The 19,919-nt window shown below is 44.0% G+C and overlaps 1 protein-coding gene across 1 annotated transcript; it reads left to right on the top strand.

Moving 5' to 3' along the window:
- Positions 1–1,396: 1,396 nt before the first annotated feature.
- LOC133346916 (glucose-induced degradation protein 4 homolog) lies at positions 1,397–19,910 on the top strand. Its single transcript, XM_061558744.1, has 6 exons — positions 1,397–1,571; positions 5,344–5,403; positions 5,635–5,742; positions 6,994–7,095; positions 8,595–8,725; positions 11,604–19,910. The coding sequence occupies exons 1-6, from the start codon at positions 1,419–1,421 to the stop codon at positions 11,665–11,667; spliced, it is 618 nt and encodes a 205-aa protein (XP_061414728.1). The 5' UTR covers positions 1,397–1,418; the 3' UTR covers positions 11,668–19,910.
- The last annotated feature ends 9 nt before the right edge of the window (positions 19,911–19,919 follow it).

Here is a 19,919-nt window from a genome sequence, read left to right as displayed (position 1 = left end):
CTCCCCCCTCCCCTCTTCACCCCCTCCCCTCCCTTCCCCCTCTCCTCTTCACCCCCTCCCCTCCCTCCCCCCTCCCCTCTTCACCCCCCTCCTTCCCCTCTCCTCATTCACCCCCCCTCCTCCCTCTTCACCCCCTCCCCCTCCCTCCCCCTCCCCTCTTCACCCCCCTCCCTCCCTCCCCCCTCCCCTCTTCACCACCCTCCCCTCCCTCCCCCTCCCCTCTTCACCCCCTCCCCCTCCCTTCCCCCCCTCCTCACTCTTCACCCCCCTCCCCTCCCTCCCCCCTCCCCTCTGCACCCCCCCTCCTCCCCTCCATCTTCACCCCCCCTCCTTCCCTCGTCCTTCACCCCCTCCCCATCCCTTCCCCCTCTCCTCTTCACCCCCTCCCCTCCCTTCCCCCTCTCCTCCTTCACCCCCGCCCCTCCCTTCGCACCCTCTCCTCTTCACCCCCATCCCCTCCCTCCCCCCTCCCCTCCTTCCCCCCCTCCCTCCCTTCCCACTCCCTCTTCACCCCCTCCCCTCCCTTTCCACCTCCCTCTTCACCCACCTGCCCCTCCCCCTCCCCTCTTCAACAACCCCCCTCCCCTCCCTCCCCCCTCCCCTCTTTCAACCCCCTCCCCTCCTTTCCCCCTCTTCCTCTTCAACCACCCCTCCCCTCCCTCCCCCCTCCCCTCTTCACCCCCCCTCCCCTCCCTTCCCCCTCTCCTGCTTCACCCCTCCCCTCCCTCCCCCCTCCCCTCTTCACCCCCTCCCCTCCCCTTCCCCCTCTTCCTCTTCACCCCCCCCCCTTCCCCTCCCCTTCCCCCTCCCCTCCTCCCCCTCCTCTCACCCCCTCCCTCCTCCCCCCTCCCTCTTCACCCCTCCCCCCTTCCCCCTCCTCTCACCCCCCTCCCCTCCCTCCCCCCTCCCCTCTTCACCCCCCTCCCCGCCCTCCCCCCTCCCCTCTTTCACCCCTCCCCTCCTTTCCCCCTCCTCCTCTCACCCCTCCCCTCCTTCCCATCACTATCCCCCCCTTCCCCTCCCTCCCACCCTCTCCCTCTTCACCCCCTCCCCTCCCTCCCAGCCCTCCCCTCTTCACCCCCCTCCCCCTCCCTCCCCCCTCCCCTCTTCACCCCCTCCCCCTCCTTCCCCCTCTCCTCTTCACCCCCTCCCCTCCCTTCCCCCTCCCCTCCTTCACCCCCCTCCCCTCCCCCTCCCCTCTTCACCCCCCTCCCCTCCCTCCCCCTCCCCTCTTCACCCCCTCCATCCCACCCCCTCCCCTCCGCTCACCCCCTCTCCTCTCCCCCCCTCCCTCCCTCTCCCCCCTCCCCCTCTTCACCCCCTCCCCTCCCTCCCCCCTCCCCTCTTCACTCTCACCCCTCCCCTCCCTCCCCCCCCCTCCCCTCTTCACCCCCGCAGCGGCGGAGAGGCGCGCGAAGATGCCGGTGCGCGCCGAGTCGCGCCTCGTGCCGCCGCCGCCCATCAACACGCACCAGCCCGGCGTGAACACCTCGCTGCTCTACAGCGGCTCAAAGTTCAGGGGCTTCCAGAAGAGCAAAGGCAACGCCTACGACGTCGAGGTCGTGCTCAAGGTGAGGGCAGTCGCGGGCGCGTTCCGTTGTGCGACATCACCGCGTACCCCCACCTGGGCCTAGTTTCGTCGCCGTGCCAGGCGCAAGGGATCTCCCGCAGAGCCGCTAGGCGAGGTCCCCCCCCCCCCTCCCCAGCGTGGACTGCTATTGAGTTGCTTTGGGTGTGTTGGTCGCTCAAGGGATGGATGTTTCTTGTCTCGTGTCCCCCATGACTGCTGTGTTGACTGCTGCTACCTACTAGAACTCTTAAAGCGTTCTAGTAGGTAGCAAATACCACGTTGATTTATGGTGCTTTCTAGGACCGCCTCCGTGTGGCGTATTGAAAGGTAGCACTTACCCACACGTTATGAATGACCCACTCATATTTACTTTTAACAGTTTTAGTGATCGAGCTCCATTCAGAGTGGTGTGGGACAGCCCAGATGTGTCGACAGTAGACCACACTGGTGTTAGAGTTGGAGTTGTGTGTGTGTTCAGTCGGGTTTCTTGTACAGATGCTCCACAACCAGTGGCCATGTGCGCAAGAGTGAGGATTGCAATGTACACGCGAGTGAATCGAACGAATGCTTCATAATAAAATAGGCCACAATAAATATGCTAAAGTACATTGGCAAGAATAAGGGGTTTTGCCTAGATCATAAATCGCCTGCATATTATATGACCCCTTATCACAGTATACATTCTAATAGCGTGTGAATTAAGTGTACACACTCATAGGGGTAAACAATTTGTCAAAGCAGGAGTTGGTTTTTAATACTTGTGTACCAGTCGGCTCACGGCTACACATGACCAAGGCTGCATACTTTGTCATATTTGTATGCAGTTGCACTCGGGCGTGTTATAAATCCAAATGCATCGCGTTATATTATTACACTACGTGCACAAATGAACCTTATTGTGGGACCCCGGGGTCCCGAATAAACGAAAGTCAACATCGTAATTGATTTATTTATTTTTGGCGACTCCTTCCCACCGCGCATATAAACGCCGCGACCCACCAGAAATCAATCCTCGTTCTTCATCAAGCACCCGTCGTTGCCAAAATTGCCGTAGTCACGAACAAAACTTTGAAACTTTTATTAGCGCATCGTGTAGAGCTCGTCGAGAGGAACAGATCGCCCTGTCGTTCGCCTTCAACAGACATAAAATGACGTCGCAACTCAGTTTATGCGAGATCCGTGACCTTATGGAACACCGGGGTCCCGCCATAAGGTTAAATGAATGTATAAAAGTGGCAGCAGTAACGCGACACGTCAGGTTTCTGCGTTAACCCACACGGGCTTATGCTGAGCCAGCACACCACGAAGTAACACCACGAAATTGTGCAACGCTTGCCACTTATCTTCTCGCACACTGAACACATTTAACACAGAGGGGGGGGGGGTGGCATGAAGATCTGCACCCACATTTCTGGCATCACAGATGTACTTGCTGTACCTGCGCTGCCCTGCACTAATGATGGGGATTGTTTTTAGCATTTATGTAGAGCCCATACGGTTAGCAATCGACGCTTAATTTCGCCACAGTGCTATACTTATAAGTTACTAATCCATTTAGTATGTGGCCATGCCCTGTGTTACACGATAGCGCTGCTCATGCCGCCTAACAGCTTACGTAGCCAAACTTCTTGGATGATATCTACAATGCAATCACTTTCCATTTATGGTTTTATGCATTTGATGTATACACACGGACAAACGTTGCATTTTTCTACGGGATTGCACAAACACACTTTTTAAAATCTAGATAAGACGTGACATGCACTAAAATGCACTTCTCTTACCATGATGAGATCCAAATAACTTAAATTTTTGTGAAATTATTCTAAATCCCTGCCTCTTCCAATGTTGACTTTGAAGGCTGGAATGCAATGAGAAGTCGTGGAGCGTGATTATAACAGAGGCTTGCAGTTTGAATCCAGCAGCCACCCTGCTTATTACTGCGGGTGTATTAATCATAATTGTTATGCATCGTCTGGTTCATAGTCGATGCTAACGATCCCGTGACATTCGCAAGAGTAGGCCATTGTGTCCTGGCGTCTTGGTCAAAATTTGCCAAATTAACCACAAACTACTTGATCGTAAAAAAAAAAATGTGTAAACGGGCATAAATAACTTTAATGACCTCTTTTTTTATGTTGGCGGGAGAACTTGCCACATTACATTTATCAGTTACTATAATTGGATATCATGTGTGGTAGTAATTGTTTTATTTTCCATGTATAAAGAAATGTTATTTTTATCACAAGCAGCTGCACACGAGATATGCAACCAATTTAAAAAGAGAGAAAAAATATGAATGCATTAAATTGGTACAAAGCAAAAAGTTGTCCATGTAAAGTAGCAGTGTGCATGCAGCTACTGCAATACCCACCAAACAGATAGGTGATTGAAATGATATTGAGACGGAGAGAGGAACACGTTGGTTATAGCACACACAGGTCAATTACGTAATCCAAACGATTAAGAACAGCCAGTGGACTTGTGCAGAACACGTGTCATGGAGGGAAGAGGTGATGGGCAGTGGTCAAGAATAGTAATGGAGTGGCAGACAAGGAATGGAACATTTATGACAGGTGTACCAAAGAGAGTTATGAAATCGGTTCATGCAGGTGCTGGATGGATTGAACAATTGTGAGGGGTGGTGGTGGCGGCATTGGTTTGGGGTGGGGTTGGGGCTTGAATCCAGCAGTGGCTTGATCATGGCTGATGAAAAAGTTGTCCATGTAAGGCTGCAGTGTGCATGCAACTACTGCACTGTCCTCACTAAACACCGTTTACATTTAGAAAATTCCAAAATGACAGCACGTGTCCTGCTCATGCCTACTCAAGTAACCAGTAAAAATGGCTCGTGGGGCATTGAGTGTTGCTTGTGGTGTTGTGTAAAAAAATCTGTTTAACACATGCAGCATGCTGGAGATAGCAGCTTCAGCTCCTAGTCATGGTCAAATATGTGTGCCTCATTTGGTTTGGAGTGCAGCTGAGCCAGTTAACACGTTAAAGAAATCCCTTAGATAGTACAAACCGGGTGCTGTATCAACTGAAGCTTCTGCAGGACATTTTTGTTTAGTTTTCTTTTCTTTAAAGAATGTACCTTTTCAAATGCCAAACAAAGAGCAAATAATTGTCCTAGTTGTAGTATATAACACATTTATAGTCACTGTTTTATTAAGTGTAAACACATTTTACTTGATATCAGAGAACCCGTCTCTATCAAATAATTATTATTCATGTGGAAACGTAAAAAAAAAATTTCATAAGTCCCAACAACAATTATCCCCTGACTAGCCTTTGCCTTCATTGTTTACTACAATTTAACTAAGCAAACCTATCCTCCTTTTAGCCTAATAGACTGTTTTGGGCAGTGATATACCGAATAAATGATGGGGTGATGTGGCCAGGGCCATATTTTACTATGCCATGCAGTCTAAGTTTACTTATGAGAGGCCCAGGGCAGAATCGGATAACATTGTGTCAACATCACAGGCCATACACACACACACACGTTTAGCATGGTTAGGGTCTACGGACATTGTATGCAATGCGAGCTGCTGGTGGTTTTACTCCACTGGGTCCGCTTTGGTTATTTATGGCAGTTGTTTCAAACTTTTTTAAATTTGTGTTGAGCAACAAATGTGTTAGTTGTATATATGGCAATTGAATCTGAATTGAGTAGATAAGGCACATGTCTCTCATTGACAAAAACGGAGTTCCAGATGTTAACATCAAAACGTACTGAATGCAATTGATGTGTTTTTTCTTCTTAATTGCAGCATGTTGACACGGAGAACGCATTTCTTTGTGGATATTTGAAAATTAAAGGTTTAACAGAGGTGAGTCACATACGTCACCAAAGTAATACACTTTCAAGAGATAAATACCCTTTATATAGCCTATGCATTTCATTTTACGATGTGGTCTTCAGTAAAATATAAAGAACCTTGTAAAGAATTAAAGTTCTAATCTAGCTGGAGGGTTACATGACTCATCATTGTGCGTGTTTGGCCCCATGAGTTGGCGTGTTGCTGACTTATGGGTAAATGTGTCTGCTGCTGCTGCTGCAGGAGTTCCCGGTTCTAACAACGTTCTTTGATGGCGAGATAATCAGCAAGGGTCGGCCCTTTCTCACCAGGAAGTGGGATGCGGACGAAGATGTTGACCGCAAGCACTGGGTGAGAGCCTGGGTGGTTATGGCAGGTGGTGCTCCTGAATGAGTCACGGAAGTCTATTACTGAGGGGTGGTGGCAGAGATTTTATGGGCCTTGAATCAGGGTTGCGATTTCCGCATGGAAAATGCGGAAGGAGGGTTCAAATTTTTCCGCATTTTTGCTAAAGTCAACCGCAAACGGTGGAAAGACTACTCCTATGACCGCGCGCTTTTAACAACACGTTAATGCGTTCTATTGGAAAGGATACATGCAAGGCCCAGCATCACGTAGGGCTTTGAGTTACTGATTGGAATGAATATATGATTTCCGCATTTCCGCACAAGAACCACATACTTTATTCAAATGCGGAGCCGTGATTACGAGCACATGTACATGATGTATCCTTTCCAATAGAACGCATTAACGTGTTGTTAAAAGCGCGCGGTCATAGGAGTTGTCTTTCCACCGTTTGCGGTTGACTTTAGCAAAAATGCGGGAAAATTTGAACCCTCCTTCCGCATTTTCCATGCGGAAATCGCAACCCTGCCTTGAATCCAGGTGGTGTAGCAAGTTAGCATGCTGTGCTACAAACCTGGCAACCTGGGTTCGATTCCGGCTCACAATCGACACCAGTGACGATTATCTGAACTGGTCCCGGGCCTGTGTATGTATGTATATTGAACTTCTTTCGCGCCGTACGTAGCCCACCGTGCTAATTGGAGGTGCGAATAAATATGTGAAAAAGTTTAGTACAGAAGGGCAGTTACAAAATGTATGAAGCGTTATTTAATTTTAAATGAGACATTTTAATTGGATTGTTTTGATGTGTCCGAAGTGATGTTACTCTAAAGAGACTAATTATTTTGCTTTACCATTTGTGTTTCGTCATGTGCATTCAACTGTTATTTTCTATTTAGTCTTAGCTTCATATTGTTATGCCTGTGTTGCACTATTTTGCTTGTCACTTGTTGGCTTGAGTTATCCTTAGAAAAAAGTACTTGAAGAATAGGTTATTTCTTAAATTAATCAATTTATCTTATTTATATTCTTGCATATGGCAGCTTGTTTAGGAGAACCATGCCAATGTCGAGCTTTGCTCGTGAGCCATGAGAGGGCTTCAGGACATCGTTCTTGTAGTTTTTCTATTCGCCCGTTGTCTAGATATGACGGTGTTAGTTGTATTTAAGGTATCATAAAATATGTTAACAGGTGATCCACGAGTAGACTAGTATATCACAGAATAAAATACTTCTATTTCCATGATCTTTTTTTCAGAGCAAGTTCCCAGCATTTTTGCAGTATGGTAAAACGTTCAACTCGGATGATTTTAATTTTGAAGAACTAACAGAGAGCGACTTCATCTTCATGCGATGGAAGGTATGTGTGGTGTGCATACCATTTAGCTTTACACGTCTAACTGTAGGTATATTTAATAAGTAGATGTGTGTGTGTGTATGTGTGTTTTACAAAGGATGCCTGCTTTACTATAAATATACTGTGGAACTCCTTTATCTGCTTTGAAGTTGGGGGGGAACTGTTGACGAGCAAATCTAGGTGTCTCATCCTGTCTGCAGAAATAAATCTCCTTTGTCCGTGAAAATATTAGATAAATGTCAATGGGATACATTTTTGCCATGAGACTGAATAAAGACATATATAATGCGAAGATGAGAAGAGGTTTAGTGTAGTGTGAGTTGTGGGTGCAGCAATACCAGCAGACTAGCCAGTAGCAGAAACAAAACTGCATCCTCATCATTAGCAGTTGTCATTATCTTGACATCCTCATCCTTTCAACTATCATCTCATCTATTGCTGGATAAAGTTATCTACCCCCATTTTCGTCATTCCTCATGGTCCCGTGATGCCACTCTCCATCTCCTGGACATGAACTGATCTCATTACGCCATCCCCACGATGGTCGTCCTCTCGGACACATTCTATTCTTTGCCCACCACTCCATCACTAGTCTCTTCCACACGCACAGCAGGTGACTGCGTGAGCTGCAGAGCAGGTGACTGCGTGAGCAGCACAGTGGGTCACCGCATGAGATGACAGTTCAGCAAGTGGGTATGTGATCCTGCCTGTGCTCACCTTTTGACTTTTATCGCCCCTTGCGTGTGGGTTTTATGCTGGGGTGGGCCCCCCTGGTGCCTCCAAATGTAAACGTAATTATTAAAATGCACTGTCCGGCAAGGCCTTCCTGGAAAATTACATGTCATAATCATTTTCACCATCGTCATCATTGGTAGCAGCAGCAGCAGCATCAATATCAGATATAGCAGCAAAAGCATGGTGAATAACAGCAGCAGCAACAGTAGCATCATGATAAATTATATCAGCAGCAGCAATAGTGCTAATAGCAGCAACAGCACGATGTTAGTTATGTTCATTTTGGTCAGCTTGTTATCTGTAGATACACACGGATAATGGGAATAAATTACCATACAATTCCTCTTATCCATGAACAAATGTGTATAATAGGATAAATGTAGCCCCTGCTATGACTACCTGCAAGTGGTTTATGTTATTTGAAAATCAACTTTGATCCTTGTGTAACAAATCTTTCCTGGATTGTGTAGGGGCTAAAGTTATAGGATTCCAGATAAGAGGAGTTCCACTGTACTGGAATGTTGAAGTTTTTGCAATTCACTTTCCAAGTGTAACATTATTCAACTGGGCTGTAAAGATTAAATTAAAGTGCATGTGCCATGATGATGTCATCAGGCCCCTGTGATAATCACACCCACAAGTTGGCAAGGCTTTTTTTCTAAATTATCCTCACATTTCTGCAGTCTTCTCTCCAGATGTTATCCGTGCGTGTTCTCGATTGCAATGTTTTTTTGTATCGGTTTACTTTCTCCCCTTTGGTGAGACAGGAGCATTTTCTGGTACCGGACCATAAAATAAAGGACATTAACGGAGCTTCGTTCGCTGGCTTTTACTACATCTGCTTCCAGAAGTCTGCGGCCACTATTGAGGGCTACTACTATCATCGCAGCTCAGAATGGTGACTCGCACAACTTCGTGTGAACCTCTCCACATTTCTTTGATTTGTCATTGCAGCACTGTAAAAATGGCACGTAATATTAAACGTGCATCATCGCCACCTGCGATAAAGTAAAAAGAACACTTCAATATTACCTTGCAGTTCTAGATTTGAAGCTTTCGTGACTGCAAGGATTCATACTCTAAGGTTTTTCGGTAAAGTCACGTAGGTAAAAAATAAATAATAATAAATAATAGAAATAATAATAGAAATAAAATAAATCACGTTTCGATTTACAGTAAATTTAGCTGTGACGGTCCCACCTGATGACGGAGACTTGTGTTGCCTCCGAAACGTCGTGATTTATTATTTTATTTCTATTATTATTTTACCTACGTGACTTTACCGAAAAACCTAAGAGTATATTACCTTGCAGTCACATATTCCTTACGGTGTGCGTGATGCTAGGAGTGGGATAAACAATGCATTCTCCCGCACCTCTGATTAGCACGGTTGGCCATGTATGGTGCGAAAGAAGTTCATACATATCGAGTAACGTGGATTCGTAGGCTCATGTTACACGCGTAAAATCACATGTGAGGCGCTACCATTCATGATGGTGTTCAAATAAGCATGCATGAATGGGATTGTGACTGAATCGTGACAATCCATTGCATTGTTGAGGGTGGTTGGGGGCAAAGTTGTCCATCCACCAATATTTAATGTAAATGTATTAGATTTTATAGTTAATATTAACAGATAAACCACAGATTAACAGGCACTAAAAACGAATGGCAATGCTGTGTATTGCAATAGTCTGTATGCTACAGTGTTACTTGAGAGTAAAAAAACAGCTGGCCTGTCACGTTGGGTTCTTTTAATATCAGCGGAGTTCATTTACACGGGAGTTGTGCAATCACAACAGAAAGTTAGTGGACATGATTCACAAAGTACGATGGCACACCAGACGGGTAAAATCGGAGCTTATTTTCATAGCATTTCACTGATGCCTTTTCTAATAATATAAGCCAATGTTGTATTAGGTTCATTGGTGCCAAAATTGTTTTCGTAATCACCAGTGGGAGTGTAGGGTCTCTGCATGCTGTGACGGTGTTTTGTAACGTCCCTTCTTAAATAAATAGCTCCAGAGTGAAAACATAATCGAGGCTGTGCTTGGAGGCAGGCCAATGTTATAGTAAATCTTGTCTCAAACAACAGTGCCTTTTTGCATGTAAAATTCTGGAAAATATCTATATAAGAGTAAGTTGAGAGTGGAGCGGTGGTGCAGTGGACAGCGCACTGTGCTATGAAACCAGCAACTTGAGTTTGATTCTTGGCCATGGCTTATTAATATCAGTGGTATGCGATGTATGAATCGGTCTTCGTGCCCACCCACACCAAACTGCACTGACCACCTTGGTGAAGTTTGCTCATGACTGACATTGGTGTCGGGGAGGCCTTCATCGAGCAGGAGGATTGACCAATGGCTGTACATTTTCATAATTCTTGGTTCTTTCGGTAAAGTCACGTAGAAGGGAAGAATAAAATAAGAAAAAAATATTTTTTTATATATATTTTATTTTATTGTTAAAGTTTAGTCTGAACAATTATGAAAGTTTTTATTTAAAGCTTTCGTGACTGCAGGGATTAATATTCTTGGTTCTTTCGGTAAAGTCACGTAGAAGGGAACAATTAAACAATAAAAAAATATCTTAACTTTGGAGCTTTCGTGACTGCAGGAATTATTCTTTGGTTCTTTCGGTAAAGTCACGTATAAAGAAAAAATAATAACATTTCGATACTTTGCTAGGTTATTTAATTTTAGTGTGTCTCTTTCTCCCCCTAAGCCTGCTCACTCCTTTTTGTTGTACTCATTGACATGTAAATTTTGTCTCTAACCCCTCCCTCTCGCTGCCTCCGCCCCCCTCTGTCTATTTAAGGCCACCCCACAGAGCCAATCACCCCTCTCTGTACCTGTGTTGCCCGCTGTGTGTATCTTGGTGATATCTGTCTGCTTATATGTCTGTCTATAATTTTTTCTGGTTAGATTTTATGTCGCTATTTCATTATACCTGATGATGATTGCTTGTGTTGCAATCGAAACGTCGTATGTTATTATTTAATTTATTATTTTTTCTTTATACGTGACTTTACCGAAAGAACCAAAGAATAATAAAAAAATATATTTTTTTTATATTTTTATTTAATTGTAAAATAAAATATATATTAAAAAAATATTTTATTATTTTATTGTAAAATAAAATAATAAAATATTTTTTTGTTCCCTTCTACGTGACTTTACCGAAAGAACCAAGAATATGAATCCCTGCAGTCACGAAAGCTTTAAATAAAAACTTTCATAACTGTTCAGACTAAACTTTTTGTCAGGTGTCAGTATCAGTTGGGGAGACAGGTGTGTCGGAGGCATTTACTTCACGCGATGACCACCCCCGTTGTTCACTTTAGCATGGTGGGTGTTCCCCGATCTTGCCATTCACCACATTCATCTCCGCCATTAAAATAGAACCAATCGCATTCGTTGTGTGCACATCGTAAAGAGCATAGAGTACAATAGCCAGGAGAGTAGAATCGAAAGATGTAATTAAAAACAAAAGTCAAAACTTGAGCTCTAAGTGAAATGTATGCCATTCAAATATTTGAAAAGTGATGCTTAGCAGTTTTATTAGAATCCATGCGTTTGACTTCAGAGCATTCACTATTTTAGAAAAAGGGTCTGCTCGTGAAAAAAAAAACATAGTTTTTCTTCGAGTTTCTCAGAGGTGAGATACTTTCGAAAAGCTACCACACTAGGCATGGTTAATTCTGATCACTGATATTGAAAACAGGATTTTTTTCCCATTGGCCAAGTGACACGTGAGCAAACATTTGCTTGTTGCAGGTTTCAATCTCTGACGCTCACTCATGTGACCGAGCACAGCCTTCCCATCTACGAGTTCCGGTGACCAGACGTCATCGCCGGTGGTGGCGGCGGCGGCGGCAGCAGCAGCAGTGAGAGGTGGTTGGGGCAGGATGGTGCTGCCCATGCGGCACTGCCCCATCTCCACATCTGCACGGGAGATCTCAACCTGGTGAGAGAAGGCCGTAGTAAACAGAAGAGGCCAGGAGGTGCAGGCATCTGAGCACGCCAACACACGACAGGGCGATGCATGGGGGCAAATGCGACGTCCTGACACATAGCCGCACTTGCTCGAGTGGCAGGGCAGAGGGGCCCCCACTTTTGACCAATGTCGTTTTCTTGGCACTCGTCGCTTCGAACATTTAACAGTGTTGAACCTCGCCTGGTTCGCAGGCCAAATCTACACCAACCACCAAGGAAGGAAGTCTTACGAATCAGTGTTTGAATCGGTTTATTCATTTGGTGCAGATCGCTGAAACTAAGACAGTGTTCAAACTCGATTTACTGGGGTTGTTTTTTTTCCAAATGGAATCTGATACAACCATCGGATAACTAATTTTGCGGTTGTTGTGGAGCTTTGTGGGCAAAATAAGCAGGCTTCTGTTCATCTTTCTCCCGAAAAAAACGTAAAACTGGTGCGGAGTTTGGTGGCTTAAACATATGCCGTTTCATAAATATAGTCCAGAAGTTACATAGTGCTGTGGACTACAAACGTTTTTAAATCTGGAGAGATATGGACAGCTGTCTGATTTATTTTCTAGTTACCTTTATTAGGTATTCAAGTTATTGCTCACCTGAGCAATCCTGGTTTGTTGGTGTTAATCCTGGAATGTGATTTTCATCTTGGACATAACAAGCGGGTGAGAGATGCATTATTGGAAAAATCCAAGGCAAGCTCCCACAATGGATTTCAAAACTAAAACTTTAAATAATGACGAGGTATTGAGCCCTTTGAAAAACATTTTTTTTTTTTATTTTGCGAAGGCAATGTTTATGCATGTGGCTGATGTGAATATGTTCGAGATGGAAATTGTTGGCGCATGCTGTTATAACAACACCACAAATTAATTTTGAGGGCGTGTGTTATTAGACCCTTCTGGCAATCCCTTCAGTTCAAACCACAACTATCAAAAGGAAATATCCATGAACATGTCTAATGATAATCGGCATCCTGGATAGAAAGTACACCCAGCTATTTTACTCTTCTGATATAAATATAATTGCCAAGCGTTATTCCCTCTAGTGCTTGGGTCATTGATCATTTGTTATATATATAAAAAAAAATTGGAGTCTGAATGTAATCCCAATAAAGCATCCTTTATTATATAGGGTACACCATGTTAATGTGATTGTTGAAAAAAAGTATTTTTACCCTCATTGAATGTTAAAGAAAACATGGTACTTGATTCCCTCATACTGTATACATCCAAAACATGTAACCAGTTGGAGACCTGATAGGAGTCACTTAAAGCATTTGCTTGTGGTTGTAGGTAAATTGGTAAAGACTAATATTGTCACGTGCCTCTCTGCAGATTATAATACGTGACTTATACAGCACTTTGATTTACATTCGAATTAACTTCAAGCTGTGGATTATTTTTTTTAAGTTTATGGAGGCGGAATGAATTATGCAAGTTGAAGTATTATTCTGAACATCGATTTAAAAATCAAAGACAGACACGCCGTTTATTTTTTAGACTGCATAGAATTTTCCTGGGCACCCACAGGGGCCTCCTCGATCATCGTGTGGATTTTCACGTTGTGGCTCCGTACGCTCGACGATCATTTCACAGCACTTATTTGGAACATCAACAGCGGTTTATGCAAAAGTAAGGAACAGGTGAAGCGAGCGAGAGGTGTGTTTATGTATTTTGTTTTATTTTCCAAGCCGCATTTAAATCTGACGACGCGTTAATCGCTTCCAGTGCCTTTAAAACCAGGTAGGTGCGCCCTCGGCGCGTGCACCTGGCAGAGGTCGCAAACGGGTTTTGATTCCTTACCCGTACCCGGCCGCACCAGGGTCGCAAATGGGTACCCGTACCCGGCCGGGTACGGGTACCCGTTCCCTACCCGTACCCTACCCGAAATGAGTGACAAACGGTTACTCACCAATGACTCACGGCCTACCCGTACCCGTACCCGGCCGCACCAGGGTCGCAAACGGCTACCCGTACCCGACCGGGTACGGGTAGCCGAGTATCGTGTAGGGTACGGTATCGGGTACCCGGTTGCGACCTCTGGCACCTGGCACCCATCGCGTCGTGTGCCATGATAATTTTACATTCTCTTATCAAGTTGCCGCTTCGGTAAACTTGATACACGAATGAATGGTTGGTGAAACAACAGCGGGATGTTTGTTTTTATTAACCGTTGCCGAGAGGAAACGAAAATGGTAACTTTACAGCCAACTAGCCCGTGACATTTGGAAATATGCGTTTGCTTCTTCGGGCTGAGATGACACTTCTCATGTATATGCAACATTTTCTTACCACAGGGCTTCCCGAACCGTTAAGCTATCAAGACTTAGCCGTGTCCCTTCGTATGGTTTTGAGCCTGAGCCTTGCTTCTTCCATTTGCGTACAATTGTGACGTGATCTCAAGTTAGACTTCTTCAAGAACGGTTCCAACTCGTTCGGTCTGAATACCCATTGTGTGTTCATGACATTTGTGTACATCAGTCGTGAAATAATTGATTAAAGCGGTGGATTATTTAAAAAATATATATTAAGATCGATTAATCGGCAATCATGTTGAAATGGTGAATGCCAGGCATCTGGCCCTCAAAATCCTGAAACTGCGCAGTGCACGCGAACTCCGTGATGGAACGATGATGACTCCATCAATGTCCGCCCATCTTCACCTCGCACATATGAGCCACATAGCGTGACTATTGTTTATTACATCTGCAACTGATATTCTGATTAGAGATACAACAAACATACATATGCAAATTACATGCACATTTTGTTGTTGATTACTCAAAGCTATAATCGAATTAATTGATAATTTTAATATCAAGTCTAATGCGCATTGGAACCTTGTTTGACATTTACAGCCAAAAGCAGGTCCAGCCCAGGGTTTTTGGTTGTTTCGTCTGCTCAACAGCGACGTTAAAGCTTTGAACGCCTTGGGTTTTTTCCTGCCTTGAATCTGTCTCGTCACGTAAGATAACTGCAGTTTTGTTTCCTTTCGGAGATTTCTTTGCGACACATCTACATCTGGTTCTCTACCTTCCTACTCTTTTGTTCAACTTTACACACATATATGTCGTGCCAAATATGATATTCTGCTCTTAGTCTCATTACATGTCCAGGCCATTGCAGCATTTTCTCCTAGAATAATTGACACAACCGTCTTAATTATTGATTTACATCGAGCTGTTTACATCTTTCCAGATCTTGTAGCGATTTCCAGTTCGGGGCGATATGGTCTAAATAGCACTTGGCCATGCCATTTTAATCCTGCCACTGCTTTGAAGCTGTCCTTAAAATGCCTTGCGGACATGGGGGCGTTTGTGCAGTGACCGAGTGGCGCTTGCATACCACCTGCCCGCTTTTAGCCCCATTTTGCACAGCGATTGCTCCACAGAGACCTCTGACCTCATAGCGTAATACAAGCCTACAACAATCCACTGAGCTGTCTCGCATTAAAATCACGCATTACACAATGTGTATGTCCAATATTACCGTGTCACAACGAACCATGACTGTAACGAATACCCGGTTTATAATGAACGTAGCTGCGGGAACGCATTCTCTTGCGTTGATTTATACCTCCATACAGCAATTACGCTAGCAACCCCAAGCTTATAACGATCGTACGTGCTGCCAAATCTCCGGTCGTTTCCCTTGGTGTCCGATACAGTACTCTACTGTATACGGTACTAGCGTGTGATGTTTTTGATGTTGTATTTGACAAGGAGACCTGTACAAATTTACACTGGTGTGGCGATGCATCGACCGTCTCCTGTTTCTTCAGAGGCCCAGTTCAAATTGTCATTAAACCCTTTGCTGTCTAGCGAAACGCCCCTCTGATATAGTCGTGAACTTTGTTCCAGGTCCGCAAGTGGTTTGTTACAATGGGGTAATACCTCTCTAAACACACATGCAAGGTATGAGCGCAGACATGTAAGAAATTATCCCTGAGAGGTTTTTGGGTTAGATTGTGTGAATATTAAGTGTTTTTTGTTATTTTCTTTGAACCTATCTACGTGACTTTACCGAAAGACCAAAGAATATATAAGTGTTGTTAAACCTGCCACCACCCGACACAGCCAATTAGTATGGTTTGTAATGACATCGTATGTAACTATATAAGACCGAAACAGGAGGATTTCTCCATAACTGGCTGTCATCTTATGATGCTCGTTGTAATTACTGGCAACACATCATACTCGAATTGTAGACGCTGTGGGTTTACTTTCCAACACACCGGTGTGCTGAACTGGTAACGAATTATATTCTTGGTTCTTTCGGTGAAGTCACGTAGAAGGGAAATAATAAAATAATACAAATTTTAAACAATTCAATTCTCACGACGTTTCGACTGCAATACAAGCAATCATCATCAGTTGTGAAATCCAAAGCAAGAAAATTTGACCGCCACTTTTTACTAATTTTCTTGCTGTGGATTTCACCTGATGATTGCTTGTGTTGCAGTCGAAACGTCGTGAGAATCTTATTGTTTTATATTTTATTATTTCCCTTCTACGTGACTTTACCGAAAGAACCAAGAATATGGAATCCCTGCAGTCACGGAAGCTTTGAATAATTTTTTTAGTAACGAATTGTCATGTTTTGATCACGTGACAAACTTTACGAATTGTCTGTCGGGTGGTGGCGGGTTTAACGACACATTTACACAATACAACCCAAAAACTCTTATGGATAATATTGTGTTAAACTGTTAGAAATTGTTCCCGACCTAATTAAGGTGGAGTGCACATCGTTTTCTATTCATACCAGTGCCTGCCGTGCAGTACATCTCGAGGTGTTGTGTGAAGCAGGACACGTGTCTAGGATGGAGGAGGGAAATGTTACCAAGGCCGGCATTGTCATGGCACCTCGAATAAGCCTGTGATCAACAGGGCATGTTACCTGGAGGCCAGCGTTCACTGTAACCAGTTTTGGACATGGCACAAGGTGAACAAGCGGCAGTGTTGATGTAGACATTGGTTTCTTGATCTGTGCGTATTAGGGTGCCGCTCAATATGAATATGGAAAAATGAAGTGTCAAGATTTCTTGGATCGCACTCCCCCGTAATTTGTTACTATGGGTGTAAAAGTTAAGCTAAGAATGTCGTTCTAATCTGTTAGTATTTACAGGTTGCTCAGGATTTGCCACTATTTGCATATATGCCCTATACTATGACTATTGCCTTATGCATTTTTAACTCCGTTGAGCAACCGGTAAATCGAGGGATTGTCTTTAAACTTAGAAGTGCTTCAGTTTAACAGTCAAACGAATAACGCCAGGGAGGCATGACTTTGTGCCCAAGTGAGTGTACAAAGTCTAAATGTTTTTGTGAGCTCATCGGTAAATGTGATTTTCTATGGTCACGTCTACGATTCTTTTCAAAATTCATCGTCGCGTTTTCAAGCGTTGCTGTATCGTCGGTGATCGATGCAGTAAATGTGTGGCCTTACGGCACGGTACCGATTTCTCCATAGGATAACCTTTGTTGGGTTATTTGCGAGTGGTGCTTACCAGTTGGTATTCAGCTCCCTCCAAGGAATATAAGCAAGGATGTATTCGGTTAATATGGAGGGAGCATCAACCCTGCCCAGGATTTCAACTCCCTAACCTCATTGGGCCAGCTGCTACACCTCGTGTGCTATCGGCAGTCGCATCAGGGGGGGGCCAGGACGAGTGAAATGTGAACAGTTATTCAATTGGCATCGGTGCTGTGTTGTTTTGCGAGACACCGGTCAATTTCTACATCTTCCAGCAGCAAGAATTTTTCATGGGATAATTTTTTTATTTCAACGGTTACAATGCATCTTACGGTAGCAGTTTCTTGTAGGTTGGTGTGGGTGTGTTTTTAGGTCGTGATCGTGTTGGTACCGCGAGTGAAAAGAGGCTGAGTGATGCAATTGCCGAGTTACCGACACGGATTGTGGATGTTTGAATTTTCGCGATTGGTGAGGCACCGTGAGAATGTAACGCACCAATAAAGTGCTGCGAAATGGCAGTTCTACGCAATTTATTTTCAAACCACGTCTATTGAGCTGGTGGAAGTTGATTATTACATGATCCATATTTTAATCAAAATTTACTCGCAAGATTTTTCACGTGATTTTGTGTTTGCGTACCAGGTCGAGTGTTAAGGTTTAATTTAAAGAGGCAGCCTCTTTAAAGTGTCTCCGTGTCCAATTCCTTTGCTTGTATTGTGTAATTGTTTATTTACGCACACACTACGATTTTTAACTCTGAATACAATACAAATAATTCAGGTAACAATTACGCTAATTACCTGTACACAGTAATAATCCATGATCAAACACACTGGAGTATGATAACGGAGAAGTGAATGTATGTGGGGGTTTTTTTTTTTTCCCCCTGCAATTGTTTTGATTTTCTTTGCATGCAGCTTTACTCTTGTGGATGTTTTAAGCAGAATGTGAATCTGTTGGTCTGTACAAGGCAACTTAATTGTTTTTTTTTTACTTTGGATTTCACAAAGACGTCTTATGCCTCATTTCCACAGCCACGGGGGTGGGGGGGGGGACCCAGTTTCTACTCGCCAGGAATCGGGCACCGGGCCCCAGAGTTATTGCGCTCTTTACCTACGAAAAAGCCTCATCGAGTCTCCTTTTTAGGAAGCGCCTGGCAAGTTTTCACAATGTTACTGCGTGTAATCGCAAATTAATAATTTACAAGTAATTTTTCAGAATTGGGATGTTTGGCCAATGCCAGTTTCATTGGACGTTTAATTTTTTTGAGCTTGCGGGAGGAAACTGCAGAACCTGGTGGAAACCCATACGGAACCAAGAGGAGAGAAAATACAATCTCAACAAGGCACCCATGTCCAGAATCGAACACAGGATCTGTTAGCTGATGCACGAGTCTGAGATTTTGAGCCGTGAAGTTCTGTGGTTCTGCCACTGCTGCTCCCATCATTCTTGCTGCTTCTACCCTTACTCTTCGTGGCCAGAGGTGCTATTGAGAAGGCTGCAGTCTGGAACTTGATGGGGATGTGATGGCCTCGAGTTGCTGTGATACGGCTTTAGTACGATATCGCATCATGTAAAAGCCACAATTATCTTATGCATGGGCCATTTTATTTTGTATTCCCTTATGATGTTAATGCAATTTTGAATAATATTCACAATAATAATTGGAGTTCTAAATAAGTAGCCATTACCCATGAAATTAGGGCTTTGCACATTTCCAGATATTGATGTCAATGTGGTTGTGTCACCATTTTTCCAACAGCATTATAAGCATTAGCGATTGCAAAATTGCAATAATTAAAGACTTATGGCTGGCTTATGTTGAGTGAACTGCAGTTGAATAACTTGGAAGCAATAATTCATTTTTATATGTATCAAAGTGCAAAAACAAGACAAATGTGAAATACAATTACAAAGTTAAGGGACACTCATTGCAGTAATCATCACATTGTCAAATGTAATTTTGTAATGTATTGCGAAAAAACTATCACAGCAACCCGAGTTCACCCAAGTGGACGAGCTGTGGGCTCGGTGCAATGCAATCTCACCATGGTTGCCCGGTTCTCACTGTAGAAATGAGGCTGAAACTGAGGAAGACACTTTCACAAAATTGAAAGTATCTTTTTAAAAAACAAAAATCATGACCAGGTCTGGGCTGAGTAAAGTACTCGAGCGGATGAAGTCATTAAGGGTTATGCAATTCTTCGACATTGACTGCGTTGTAACGATTTACCTCTGATTAGCAGGGTCGGTTGCGTATAGCGCGAAAGAAGTTCAACGTACTATGAATGAGACGAAACAATAATAATAATGGTGTACTTTGTGCGACGGCGCGGGTGGAGATGATGTATTGTGAATGTATCCCCATGAGAAATGTTCGGGTGATTTTTCGAGGCGCGTGCATGCAGCGTTGTCACACGTCGGCGACTGGTGGTGCCAACCCCTCGCACGACCGGATCTTTGCCCGTGGTGTGTGCCATACTTAAGTCACACCGTGCTTCCATTTCTCTATTGACCGGACTAAGGTTTTACCGAAGGGTTTTTTTATGTTTTGTAATATGCATATTTTAATTATGTATATCCAGAAATGACAAAAATAAAACAACTATTTTTTGAAGATTGTTTT

The sequence above is a fragment of the Lethenteron reissneri genome, chromosome 3, assembly GCF_015708825.2.
Source record: "Lethenteron reissneri isolate LAM-NWPU_2019-01 chromosome 3, ASM1570882v1, whole genome shotgun sequence".
Lineage (NCBI taxonomy): Eukaryota > Metazoa > Chordata > Hyperoartia > Petromyzontiformes > Petromyzontidae > Lethenteron > Lethenteron reissneri.
Note: the sequence above shows the minus strand (reverse complement) of the source record. Positions and strands in the feature narration are given on the sequence as shown.

Bases quoted from the DNA above. Each gene is read 5' to 3' on its own strand.
- LOC133346916 (XM_061558744.1), top strand. From the start codon at position 1,419: ATGCCGGTGCGCGCCGAGTCGCGCCTCGTGCCGCCGCCGCCCATCAAC. The intron at 1,572-5,343 runs GTGAGGGCAGTC...TCTTAATTGCAG, and splicing joins ACGTCGAGGTCGTGCTCAAG to CATGTTGACACGGAGAACGC. The intron at 5,404-5,634 runs GTGAGTCACATA...CTGCTGCTGCAG, and splicing joins AAATTAAAGGTTTAACAGAG to GAGTTCCCGGTTCTAACAAC.